This window comes from Herpailurus yagouaroundi, unplaced genomic scaffold (genome assembly GCF_014898765.1).
Source record: "Herpailurus yagouaroundi ecotype Mexico unplaced genomic scaffold, PumYag 198, whole genome shotgun sequence".
Lineage (NCBI taxonomy): Eukaryota > Metazoa > Chordata > Mammalia > Carnivora > Felidae > Herpailurus > Herpailurus yagouaroundi.
Genome location: NW_024412429.1, coordinates 29,693,729 through 29,708,083, shown reverse-complemented (window position 1 = coordinate 29,708,083; position 14,355 = coordinate 29,693,729). Strand labels below are relative to the sequence as shown.

At 40.1% G+C, this 14,355-nt stretch overlaps 1 protein-coding gene across 3 annotated transcripts in view; it reads left to right on the top strand.

Moving 5' to 3' along the window:
* PDE7B (phosphodiesterase 7B) overlaps positions 1 to 14,355 on the top strand; it is a 320,081-nt gene that overhangs the window by 238,233 nt on the left and 67,493 nt on the right. For all 3 annotated transcript variants that reach the window (XM_040449102.1, XM_040449103.1, XM_040449104.1), the window contains one exon: positions 1,353 to 1,436. In XM_040449102.1, coding sequence (XP_040305036.1) covers positions 1,353 to 1,436 — 84 coding nt within the window. The remainder of the gene's footprint in view (positions 1 to 1,352; positions 1,437 to 14,355) is intronic.

The following is a 14,355-nucleotide window of genomic DNA, read 5'->3' as shown; positions in this document are numbered from 1 at the left end:
AAGCATTAAATAAGGCACCAATATAAAATTCAAAGTACAGAATAACCCAGAGGCTCACAGCTTGCAGTTTGTAAGCCCAAACATACACAACGCCCATCTGTAAGGGATAGTTTAAACATTGCCAATGGCACTGGTTACAGCTGAAGGGGATCTCACTCAGACCCCGGTTAACTCCAGGGGGTAGGAATGGAGGAGAGATGACTGTCCCTTTTCTCTACTCATAGGCTAAGGCCTCACTGCCACCTCATGTCTGGGAAAAAGTGGTTTATGGGAGGGGACCCATTACTCGTGGAATTGAAACTTTCCCTGATTCAGTTCTTCCAGAAATATAGAAGATCTCATGTATTTTTCTCTCTCCTCTAATTCCATATTTTATGTGCTAATTTGTACATTTTGTCTTTATATTTATTCTTGTCAACAGAAGACATTCGCTTAGAGTCTGCTAAGTGCCATACAATACACAAAGCACTATGGAAAAATGCAAAACACATAATTAATATGCATGATCCTTTGCAGGAGTTTAGAAAGAAGTAAACCCAGCATTTATTGCAAGGCAGCAAGTGTTATTTTAGATTCTTCAACCCATGACACTGTGAACCACTGAGGTTTAGAGAAATAAATTTCCCAAGATCATACAGGTAGCAAGTGTCTGAGCCGAGATTGTCCTAGGTCTATTTCGTCTTAAAGTACATGCTCTTTCCATTCTATTTCATTCCCTCCCTTGATCGGGAAGGCAGAAGACACAGCAAAAAGGAACGTGAATGCAGACATTAAAGAAAACCTGCAAATGAATAAGTTCTACAAGCTCCACTGACTATTTCGTGTACAAGGGTGGCAAGTGTCTGAAGTACCTGGAGCTGGGCTGGCCTTCATGGAGCAAATTCTAAAGCAGATCAATGATAAAGCCTGGGCAACAGGGCAGTGGACACTAGTCAGAGATCAATTGTGCTGGAACCAAGAGAAATAACACTGGGCAGTTAAACATTCTAACAAGAATAAAAGTTTTAATCCCAGAGCATCATTTGTTCTCCCAGATTCAGATGCCCCCTCTTTGTGGCCCTGAGACTATGGAAATCTTGTGAATTACTAAAATTTTCGCAGATCCATCTTCCAGGCAAATCTAAAAGACAGCAGAGTGCTGCTTCAGTTATTAGAGTACTGCTAAGTTCATTACACTTAACATTCATTAAATATCCCCTCTCACATAGCTCTCTCTTAAGCAAGGTAAGTGGAAATCATTTTCCTCCTGACATTTGGTTCCAGTGACATAAGTGAGTAAGAGGATTTACAGAGGAAAAGTGAATACACTTGGCAATGTTTTCAAACATTTGTTTGGATTTTCTGTTTTTTAGGAGATGTACGACTAAGGGGTCAGACGGGGGTTCCTGCTGAACGCCGCGGCTCCTACCCATTCATTGACTTCCGCCTACTTAACAGTGAGTAATCAAGTGTACCTGGAAAGGAACAAACGTTTTCTTAAAAAAAAAAAAAAAAAAAAAATCTCACTTCCCTCTGAACTTCAAAACCCTCAGAGGTCTGCCTTCCTTCCTCCATGTCTCCCCTCCCAAATGGAACTTAACCCTTTGTCTTTAGATTTCCTCCCTAGTGAAGTGATTCTGGCACTGTCCTACCTCCCAGAGCTTTAGTGAGAATCAAATGAGCTCATTTCAGCTTTCAGAATGTAAGTCTTAAAAACCTTGAAGACCTATACAGGGAAACTTATTCCTTTCATCATCCAGCACATTCTTTCCACCTTCATCCAGAACTAGACCAGATGAGATTCTATTTTATTGTTAAAACCCCACAGGGAAACCTACTCACATATGACCCTTAGTAACTATCCATTGTCTAATTCTCCCTTCTTTGTCTCAAGTCTCTGAGATCTGTTCTTGCATTCCTCATAAAGCTCTACACCATGGCTGAGCCCTTGTAGTGTGCACTTGCTGCTTCTTCCATTAGAACTACCTCGGAAAGTCATTTCTTTCTATCTTTCCCCTTCATATATTACTCCTTATTTGGAGTTTTGCTCAACCTCTGGTTCATAATTCTGTTAATTTCACATTCCTCTGGAAACCCAAACCAGTGACCAGTCACCCTGCCTGATAGCATGCCTTCTATTGCAATCATCCTGCACTTTGGACTTGGGGGTGGGGGTGGTGGGGGGAGAAACTGGATAAATTTCACAGTTTGCTCCAAGGTTTTCAGTGTTTGGTTCTCATACCTCTTCCCATCGATAAATTTCAAAGTTCTGGGTTGCACCCACAGAGTATTACTTTCCTTTGGCATAAACAAGTTCAGCAGAAAGGTAATTTGATTTACCTCAACCCCTAAAAATTACTAGGAGAAGTCAAAACTTGCTATCCTTGGATCCTCAAAAGGTCAGTAGTGAATAGAGATGCTTGTATTTCTCCTAGCTTATTAAACTTCCATAGCAATGTGAAATATCCGTTTTCTCAGCTCTTTCTGAGACACAGAGACTTGGAGTAACCTTTCCATACTAGAGATAACCTCCCCAACCCAGCCCCCCCCAAAAAATGCATTTTCGAAGACACAGTTGATTTGCTAACCCAATGTAATACTGGATACAGACTATGGGGAGCTCAAATGGTATCTCAGCTTTTCTTATGACCCTGATTAGGCTGGTCCAGCTACTCATGGAAGTTACCCCTTTTGACAATATCTAGATTGTACTGACTTCCAGTTCCCAGGCATATGGCTCCACCAAGCAAGATGGGGATGAGCAGAGGGTCCAGTTAATTCACTGTTTCAAAGAGATCAGGACTCTCCAATGGCTTAACATACGAAGTGTGAGATGGAGAAAATAACCAAAAAAGTCTCTTTCAATATTAGGTGAGATGTTATGTCATGTTTTCGAATATAAGGCATGAACAAATTAGGAAAAATAGGAGATACTTCTCTTTATAATAATTCCAAGGTTCCAAATGATATAATCTGTTTCTAAATTATCCCAATGTTAATAAGCAACATCAGCTAAGAGCATTTATCTTTGCAAGTGGGATTAAGGAATAATTTCCCTATATACATCATAGGTCCTTGCAACACTTGGATTTGGGGTTTTTTTTATAATCTGTTTTACTTTCAGAACGTTAAAAAAAACTGAAAAAAAATGTATAAAAATTTTAAACAGAAAACCAATGCAGATAATATTTCACTACTATATTATCCACTATATAACAAATCACATACAAGCAGGTGCCATCCTGTCATCCCTCTTCTGAAGGTCCTCCAGAAACTTCCTAGTGTCTGGACTGACCCCCAGCCTCCTTCCCCTGGCCTGGGATGCTATCTTCCCTCCACCCCCATTTCACCCCGTATGTTGCTCAGGACCCTCCACACATTAAGTGATAGTGTTGGCCATCCATTCTGAAATTCCCTTTCTTCCCTGCTCAGCACTGCACTCTGGATAACTCCTTCACTCATGTCTCTTGAGCAATAAAACATGCTAAGGCGATGTCAACTTACCTTCGTTGTATTTTGCTTTCTAGTGGACTCACTTTTTTTGTCCTAAATGTGTAGAACAGTTCCCTAAACAGACTACAAGATCCTGAATATCTGTCCAGCTAGATCAAAGGATCCCCTCAAAAAGACTGTATTAAATAATTATAAATGTCAGTCATCCCCTATATTTTTCTCGACAGCTCAGATAGGACTGAAGCCCTCTGAGATTCTTCCTTATTTGTGGTACTGTCTATTCCATTGTCAAATGCCTGGCATACCCAGTTACCGAGTTGAAAATTGAATCAATAACATTACTGCAGTCATTCTCCACAATTTCCTACTTCAGTCGGCAATTAAAGTAACTTGTCGCCAGGTAGAACCAGGTATGTTCTGTCTGTGTTATGTACAGTCACGTAAGATTAATACACATGTCATACCTCCTACTACTTTATGTAGAGCCTGTTTAGTTCTCTTTAATGTCATTCATGTTCCTGTTGGGGTTTGCCTGCCTGAGTTGTTAGTGTGTGCTTTCTGCCTAGAGGGAAACATTTTAAATATACTTCTATAAAAATTTAAAAATAAACCCCAAAGATACATTTTGGGACCTTTTGCTAAAACTCCTATTTTTACCAACTGATTCCAATTCTACACAGTAAGTACAAGACTAGTTTAAAGTGATTTTTTTTTGTATCATTTACCTTAATTTTGAGTCATTTTTTTTCCAAGTACAGGCAGAGACCAAAGATTATTTTCTTCAGGTGCTTGCAGTTTTGCTCTCTCTCCCAAGGTAGAACCTACTCTTGGACTTGCTTAAAAAGACAATTTATAGGAAAAACCAAAGCACCGTACCCTCTATACCCTGTGTCTCATCCCTACAGCCTTTCTTCTAAAATGCTTAGTGAAACCCACATGGCTGCCACCCCCTGTCCAGAGTGTCCCTGGGGGGTTACCTTCTACCACTCTCTTCAACATATGTCTTGAATGGCTGGAACATGTGTAACAAAAATATACATTACTAGTAAGGCCCATTGCACTTCTCCACTGGCCCCATCAGGCACAGCCCCAACCTGCCATAGCACAACAGAAAACATCAGAATTAATATCTAAAATAACTTTCCTGGGGGCACCCCGGTGGCTCAGTTGGTTAAGCGTCCACTCTTGATTTCAGCTCAGGTCATGATCTCATAGGATTGAGCCCGGTTCATGGGATCAAGCCTGGTGTGGGGCTCTGGGCTAACAGCACAAAGCCTGCTTGGGACTCTCTCTCTCCCTCTCTCTGCCCCTCCCCAACTCAAGCTCACTTTCTCTCTCTCTCTCTCTCTCTCTCTCTCTCTCTCAAAATAAATAAATAAACTTAAAAAAATAAAATAGCATAACATAAATAAAATAACTTTCCTTTTTTCAGAATAAAGTTTACAGATATTAAAACAGTTAACCAGAATGAGACTGGGCCCATGACAACCAATGCAGTAAACCTGTGCTCCCGTCCATGCCTATTTTGTGACAGATAGATATAGAGATAGAGATAGATAGATAGATAGATAGATAGATATGATGTTTATTTATTTTTGAGAGAGAGAGAGAGAGAGAGAGAGACAGAGCACAAGTGGGAGAGGGGTAGAGAGAGAGGGAAGCAGTCTCCAGGCTCTCAGCTGTCAGCACAGAGACCGACACAGGGCTCCAACTTATGGACCTCAAGATCATGACCTGAGCCAAAGTTAGATGCTTAACCGACTGGGCCACCCATAAGCCCCCATGCCTGTTTTGTAAATAAGATTTTATTGGAACATAGCCATGCTCATTCATTTATATATCATTGACAGCTACTTTTATCCACAGAGACCATATGGCCCACAAAGCCAAAAATATTTACTATATGGCCCTTTACAGAAAAAAATTTACTAACTCTTAAATTAGATTTTTAAACAAAAATTGAAAGGGTTTATGACATCTCCATAGGTGCATTCAGCCTGGTCTGTTTTCCTTTGTTCATGTCATTTTTTTCTTTTCAATCCCCAGTGCCATCAGTTTACTTTCAAGGATGGATTCACATTGGCTTAATTTACATGCGACAGAAATATAAACAGAGAACTTTCTTGCTGGTTCAGCATTTAAATTCCACAATTATAATTTCTATCTGCACAAACATTCTTCTGTAAGAGGTGCCCCTTTCCCATATTTTTTGAAGACATGGGACTACCACACCTATGAACTTGTCTACATTCTACGTTCTACATATAAGATGACAATATACACCTAGTTTGCCTGGCATAGTCAAATTTGTACCTGTTTTCCAGGCATACTTATTAATAATGCCATTTCCCACTCCCTAAGTATTCTGGTTTAGACGACAAATTACAAAGTCAATGGATTTTATAGCTTTTCTCCAAAAAAAAAAAGTTACTTCAAGACAACACCTGTTAAATGTCACTTTCAATCCAGGAATAAAGATCAGAAAATCCTCCTCATAAGAGATACAGGCAGATCCATGCATGTCTTGATTGAGAATAGGTAAGATAAAGTTACCTGTTGACAGACAGTATTATTTACTATTTATATTTTATACAATTTAGAAAACAGGCATTTATATGAACTTTGAGAAGTTTCTCTGGATAAGTAGCAGAAAAACGTGGCTTCATTGCATAGGCCACAGGAGTCATAGACCTTTAAAGAAGATTATCTTTACACCTAAGCATGGGAGGTGGGGGTGGGCAGAAGAGAGTGAGAGGAAAGGGTGACGATTATTTTTATTCTACCTGAGATACTAAAACAGAGACCTGAAAGAGGGCCGGAAGAATGGGAAAGCCATGGCTTGATTATCCCAATGCCAATTTCCTATAGATTTATGTCATTTACTAACTGTGTGGAGGGAAACAAGAGAAGAGAAAATGGAGAGAGGAGTGTTCAGAGAAACGTGTGGCCTCAGAGGCGAATGTCGCAGAAGCAATCACAATTTTCTGCAGAACAGGTGGTTACAGCTCCCCTTGTACATCTCTGTCTCCTGGTTTAATATAATCAGTAGGCTGAGTAGATAATGACTAGGTGGAGATGTTCCCATGGCAACCATTTCAGAGCAACACAATGTGATTTCCACACTCGCTCAGCAAAGGAAGTGACATACAAAGCAAACATTCCCAGTGACTGTGGAGCTTGAAGGAATAAGGCAGCTTTAGCTACAAGTTTCAGGGCAGCAAATTCAGCTGCCACAGAGAGCCTGGAGCCCCAGACGAGCCACAGGACTTTGCAGTAGTAGGTTAATTGGCTATTTGGCTTTTCCTGTTGGTTAATTTGCTAATCTTGATCTTTAAAGTTCTATTCCTCCAGAGCTGCCTCTCCAGGCGGGGCCATTATCGCTGCACAAGCATGAGGTAATTTTAGCAGAGCTACAAAAAGACTTTCCTTTACTCATTACTTTTGATCAAACTAATAAATACTATATATTTATGATATATAAATATATAATATACATAATATATACATATATAATTATATATATATATGTATATATATATATATATATCTTTTTATGCAGAACAAGTGACCCAGAGACTCAAATACTTTTTTTTAAAAGCTGCCATCTAAAACGTTACACCATGCAAAAATATAAAGTACATTCACAGAGCTGTCAACCAAAAGCCACCCAGCATGTTAAAAACCATCTAGCTTAAGTGATGCTTAAGTGCTTAAGTGCTTAAGTGATGTCCCCATCTTAAAGAGGGACAATTTGCTTATAAACTCAGTTTTCTAAGAAAGAATTCCTAGTGGATGGTGATAGCCTTTTAGTAATCTTCTTAAAGGTGATTCTTAACGTTACCTGTGAGAACCACATAAATGTAAAGAACCTAAATTAAAATGTTACAGGGTGAGGTGTTTAAGGGCACAAACTTGCAACTCGTCGATAAATAAGTCCTGGAAATCTCATGTACAACACAGTGATTACAGGCAACTGTATTATCAACTTCAGAGTTGTTAAGACACTACATCCTAATTATTCTCACCATGAAAATTAAATGATAATTATATGACCTAATAGAGATGTTAGCTAACACAGTAGTAATCATATTGCAATATATAAATGTATCAAATCAAACACCTTGTACACTTAAGCTTACACAATGTTACATGCCAATTAAATTTCAATAAAAAAAAGAAAAAAAGACGGGGCGCCTGGGTGGCGCAGTCGGTTAAGCGTCCGACTTCAGCCAGGTCACGATCTCGCGGTCTGTGAGTTCGAGCCCCGCGTCAGGCTCTGGGCTGATGGCTCAGAGCCTGGAGCCTGTTTCCGATTCTGTGTCTCCCTCTCTCTCTGCCCCTCCCCCGTTCATGCTCTGTCTCTCTCTGTCCCAAAAATAAATAAACGTTGAAAAAAAAAATTAAAAAAAAAAAAAAAAGAAAGAGAAAATGAAATACACAATACACTTTAAAAAATGTTATGGGGTGATTTAAAAGAAATCATATTGAGAAGATGATTTCCCATTCTCCCCAAAATTCAGGCCCGCAGCCCCATGGCCCACAATAGAGAACAGAGATGCGAGCTGGGACTAGCTTAGACTTCTCCTGAGTGCCAGGTAACACTCCACAACTTCAAAGTTCAACATTTGTCTTCCTCTAGAAGAAAGACAAGACGTTGATTGTGGTTTCGGCTCCTTTCTGACTCACCTGGATCGTGCTCCATGCTCCAAGCTCCCCAGCATTTCACATACAGAAGTACCAGACCAACAGGATAGTTAGCCACTGAAATGACTGCATTGCAGAAGACAGAATTGATGTTGCCCTCACTGTTTCACCCATTCCCTGTCACTATTCACCAGTGACCATCGATGGAGCACCTCCTAGGGTAGACCGTGAGCCAGGTCCTGGAGATATAAAGATAAAATGAGACAGAGCCCCTGTCTCTGAGAACTTTATAGAGACGTAAGCCTGTACATTTTGATGTGATAGGATACATTTAATAACACATGCATGTATAATAAAAGCATACATAAAATGAGAAACATGTATGCGTATACAGGATTCAGAGGAAAGCAGGATTAACTTCAGGGAGGTTGGGGATGGGAGCAATTAACTCAGTCTTGGGAAATTATAGAAGGCGGTCTGAAGGAATGAAAACATGAACAGGACTAAAGCAACAATGAAGTGAGGAGGGCTGCACACTTTTAGAGCCATTCTGAAATGTGCTTCAAGACCTAAGGAACCAAGAAAGAGTCGTCCACAACTCTACTCAACTAGATATAAATTTTATTGGAAGATGAGGTATTCAAGTAGAAGCCGAAGAAGTCAGGAGAGATCACTCAATATATCTGACTCTCTGGGGAAAACCATAATGAAAAAGAAACAGTTTTCACCTTCTTTTTTTTTTTAATTTTATTTATTTATTTTGAGAGAGAGGGTGCATGAGCAGAGGAGGGGCAGAGAGAGAGGAAGAGAGAGAGAATCCCAAGCAGGCTCTGCACTGTCAGCACGGAGCCCAATGCAGGGCTCGAACTCACAAACCACGAGATCATGATCTGAGCCAAAACCAAGAGTTGGCCGCTGAAATGACTGAGCCACCCAGGCACCCCAACAGTTTTCACCTTCTAAAGCTAGGACTGAAAACAGCCATTGCCTTTTGTTAACCTGGCTGACACTGTTTAATCGATTCATTATTTTTTAGATGAGCGATAAAAAGTAGAAAATTGAATCGGGGAGCTCAGGGAGGCCAGTATTCCCTCTGGGTTGCCATTCATTCATTCAATAAATAGAATATCTACTGTCTGCCAAGCAGGCCATGAGGCCAAGGTACGCTGAGCCACACCAGTAACCCCGGGGCTGGGATAGCTCTTGTCCCAGACAGCAATGAGACTAGAGTCTGCCAGAGACACCAAATACTAATACCTCAACAATTCCTTTCCGGTCAACAAGGACTGGGGTAGCAGGGGGCACCTACCACATCCTATACCTCGGCTGGGGATTCTGACTGCTCAAAAGGAAACTTTTAGAGATTCCTTTACCCTCGAAGACCTAACAATCTCATTACACAGGCAAGACAAACACACATTAAACCAAGGACCTTGCAAGAGCATAAATGGTCTAGTTCTAAAATAACTGACAAAAACAATAAATCAGAGACCAAAGAAGGCAGAGATTACTGAAGTGCTCTGAGCAGGAAAAGAAGGCTTTATGGTCTTGTGCTGAATTCTGAAAGATAAGATAGAGTGTTGTCTTGTGAAGGAATTGCCTAAAAGTGAGACTGAGCTGACATATGGGAGACATTAAGTCATTAAGTAGGAGAAGGTCCAGAAAGTAGTAAAGTATGTTGACTAGAGAGAAAACGAAAGGCTTGGAATGCCAAGATAAAGAACTTGAACTTGACTCATTAAACAAAGAGGGTCACTAGAGAATTTTGAGAAAAACATAGATGCCATAAAATAGTGCTTAAGAAAATTAACTAACACTCATATGTAGGAGGGGCAGACTCACTAAATCAAGAGAAACGTGATCAGGCAGCAGACTACAATGGAAGTAGAAAGAAGGTATAAATCCAGAGATGATGTGGAGAAAAGGAGATAAAACTTGATGATACTGAATGCTGGGAGATCCTGGGGTTGTTCTGGCCATCTGAAGAATTGGAGATGAGATCAACAGTGAAGAAAGTTGGAGGGTGAGTTAGGGAAAGATAGCGAGCTCAGGGACAGGTTTTTTGCAGAAGTCAAGTCCAAGAGAGAGCTGTTGATAAGGGAGCACAGTACAGGTCAGAAAGGCCTGTTTTGGAAATTCCATTGTATTCCTTGGGTATTACAATCGTCCATGAGTCATATGGCCAGAACAGGTATCTTTGTTCAAGGGTCAACAACAGCTACTTTGTTCAAGGGTTCCTATGATTCTAGTTTATAATAAGCTTGATTTAGCAAAGCATAAGATTATTGATAATAAAACCCACAAGGACGTCTCACCAGCAATTTATTTTCCTCTGTGAGAAACTATGTAAACATGATTCAGACACCATCCTACCCCACATCATGGATTCTGTTATGGTACAAACGTGTTTGCTTATGTCAGAGCCCAGCAGGTTTGTTAACTCCCTGGAATGTAGCACAGAGAAATGGCCATTTTCTACTGCAGCACTTCCTTGAGTAAAACCCTGATCCACTCAGAGTATTTCTGGTATAGTGGGTTCTTTGGATTTCTGGAGACAGTAAAATAGGGAAGCAGGAGTAAATTAAGTTTCTTTTGACTGAAGTTATCCTATGAGTCACTGAGCCAGAATGAGTTGTTTGTTAAATAAAATTAAATTCAGCCTCCTACCCAGAAGGAAGCACAGCCTACCTCTTGTGACTTCATTAATAAATAAAAGGAGGGGTTATGCCCTCTCATTTCTATCGTACCTTTAAAGTTTGAGAAGATTTAAATGACTTGCCATAGTCCATATTTAACTCTACATATGAAAAAATAGAGTGTTCCATCCTTAGAATCTTTTTGTGTTTCCAACTTGAGATCACTGGGTTAATACAAGATCAAGAAGATCATTTTCTCTCTAACTAGCAAACCAAATTGCCTTGGGGCACCTGGGTGGTTTATCACTCATAAGTAACCTAAGAGAGGGCAGTAGAACCAGTGCCAAAGGAAAGTGGCAGCATTTACCAAGGAAAGTCCCCAAGGAAGATGATGGAGGCCACTGCACCCAACCACAGCCACCACAAGAGCTTTAAGATAGGAAGTGCTTAATCCCAGATACAGGACCCATGAGACCAGGTGGAGAGCCTTCTTAGGCAAGGCCCCCAAGGCTATAGGTCTCCAAAGGCTGGAAGCCCAGCAGGGCAGCTGCAAACACCAGAAACAGCAGAGGTCCTTCTCACCCAACCTGGTCCACCATGGTGGCCCCACCCAGAGCCCCATGCACACTGCATTCCCCCTGCTAAGTGCACACCCTGACCCCAGTTAATGGAGGAAGTTGGCAGAAAGACAAAGAGCTTTGAAGTCAGACCTGGATTTGAATCCTACTTCTTTTGTGAGTGTGGGAAAAATGCACACACTGCTTACAGTTCACATTTATGGAAGGAGATTGTAACACCAGCCTCACTAGAGAGGTAAATGAGATCAGTGTGTCCAGCAGTCCATCTTGCTTGTAATAAGTCCTCAGTAGATGTAGTTGAACTTTGGATGTACCTTCCTCCTCTACTGAGTGCACCCCTCCCCAGCCACCTCTTCTCCTAAGAAGTATTTATTCACCCCTCTCCCACCATTATGACCTTTGTGAAACCTGCTTCAACCTTCCCAGAAGACTAATTACTCAGTCTCTCCTCTGTGCTCCCACCGCATCTCCAAGAAAGCATCCATCACACTGTAACTGAAAACTCATTGAACTTGAGTCTCTGGAGAGTATATTACAAAACTTCCTGAGGCTACTTGATGTAGCAAGCCTGGCTCTGGACCTTTCTGTGGGTATTAGGGAACCACTGACATAGGTCAATTATGCCATACACATATTATATCAAACAATAATAATAATAACAATAATAGCTAATATGTGTGGAGCTCTTAGGTTCCAGATACTGCTTTGCACATGGTGATGCATTTAATCCCACAAGATCCCTATGAAGTAGGGACTACTATTTAAGATGAGGAAAATGAGGCCCAAAGAAAAGAAATAACTCACCTAAAAAATAATTTGCAAGCCGGGGCACCTGGGTGGCTCAGTTGGTTAAGTGACCGACTTCGGCTTCAGGTCATGATCTCACAGTTTGTGAGTTTGAGCCCTGCTTCGGGCTCTGTGCTAACAGCCCAGAGCCTAGAGCCTGCCTTGGACTCTGTGTCTCCCTCTCTCTCTGCTCCTCCTCCACTCATGCTCTCTCTCGCTCTCTCTCAAAAATGAATAAACATTTTAAAAACTTTTTAAATAAAAAAAATAAAGAACTTGTAAGCCAAAATTCACACCCCAAAAAATCCAATACCAGAAGAGCACAAGCTCTTAACCATGTGGACTATAATTCATCTTTATATATGAATTTTAATGTTTAAAGGCAATACATGTATGCAAGATATTCCTTTTATGTGTCACATATATAATTACTCATATTAAATGTTTTCCTTATATTATAATAGTTATTTTCTTTTTATAGTACATTGAGACTCTCCTTTTTGGCATAAAAATGCTTCAATATCATTGAACAAATATTTCTATAACCTAATGAGAAAATATATAATCATACATGTAACTAATTTCAACTATGTATTCCAACTGCTCTGGTAGAAGGTGCCAAGTGACAAATTACTCATTTTATCACCCGACCTTGTATTCTTTGGTAAGAAAGAGAAGGGTGTGGTGATGACAATGGAGGACACTTGTCAGCTGTCCCCAAAGAAGAAGGAAATGGAATCGCTATTGTGACAAAGTCAGATTTGAGGCTGCCACCGGTTACTTTAATTTCTCTCAAGGGGGAGTTGGTTATTTCCTGTCACGCAAACTGTGCATCATCAAAAGAAAGTTTCTCAAAACGTCTATAATACATTAAGTAAAAAGAAGCAGGGTACTGTAGATCTTAAACAAAGATCTCAGCTACATTTTTTTTAAAGCACCAAAATTTTAACAAGTATTGTTTCTAGATGAATATTATTTTCTTCTTCCTGTCTTCCTGTTTTTCTATCTTTTTTTTTACCATGAGCAAGTATTCCTCTTATCATCAGAATGAATGGGATTTTATGAAAAAGAAAAAGCAATGTCAATCTGAAATAGAATTTTTTTTCTAAATAAAGTAATATTAAGATGCAGAAAATGAAGGGGCGCCTGGGTGGCTCAGTCTGTTGGGCGCCTGACTTCGGCTCAGGTCATGATCTCACAGCTCGTGAGTTCGAGCCCTGCATTGGGCTCTGTGCTGACAGCTCAGAGCCTGGAGCCTACCTCAGATTCTGTGTCCCCCTCTCTCTCTCCACCCCTCCCTTGCTTGTTCTTTCTCTCTCTCTCAAAAATAAACATTAAAAAAATATTTTTAAAAAAGAAAGAAAAAGAAATGAATTCTCTATCACATCAACACCTTTAACCCAACCTCCTATACCTTAGATCAAAACTTCTTTTCAACATGCTTCACAAAAACAACATGTACTGGTCCCAGGGCTTAACTCTGTGTCAAATTTGTTAAATGGAAAGTCCCGGATCTCAAGCCACTCTCAGTACAAAATCTGTAATTGTAACTGTAAAATTAGCTAATGTTTATTGAAAGTGTTCTATGTGCCATGCCGTACATATAAAACCTTGTTTATGGTCTATACACTAAGGCTGCTGGGACACCCTTTTGCATTTGTCTACTCGCCGAGTATTTACGGAGAACCTACTGTGTGCCAGATACCGTTCTAATGGCTTAGCTCCCACAGTGGAAAAGAAACAAAGTTCCTTCTTTCAAAGGACCTCTTTTCGTTAAGTGTTTCCTCTATCACACTCATCCCTCTTGATTATAGCAATAATTATTCTTTAAGGGGTAATATTAGGTTCCCAAAGTGTCAACAGTACTCTTGATGCCAAAGTGTCTCAATACCTATGTAAAAAGTCACAGGCAAATAAATTATAACACCTCAGAGGGACATCTCTTAAAAGATGAGAGTTGATTCATATATCGAAAGGTGAGCATTTTCTAGTCAATCAGATGTTCTCTTCGTTCAGAATTGCCAAATATGAGTAGCCTGTTTTGAAAGAATCATAATATAACCAAAAATTCCTAACACGAAAGCTATCTGAGGGCACAACTTAGTTTTTCTTCAGTGACTCATGACTTCTCAGAATCTTACAATTCTTCAGAGTCAATTATTTTAAGTGGCAGTTATTAACTGGAACTTCAAAGCAATCTTTGTGAAGAGTTTAACTTTCTTATTTTTAAAATTCCCATTAGCTGAACCTGTAAATGCCAGTCGTGCCTCCAGAGATTT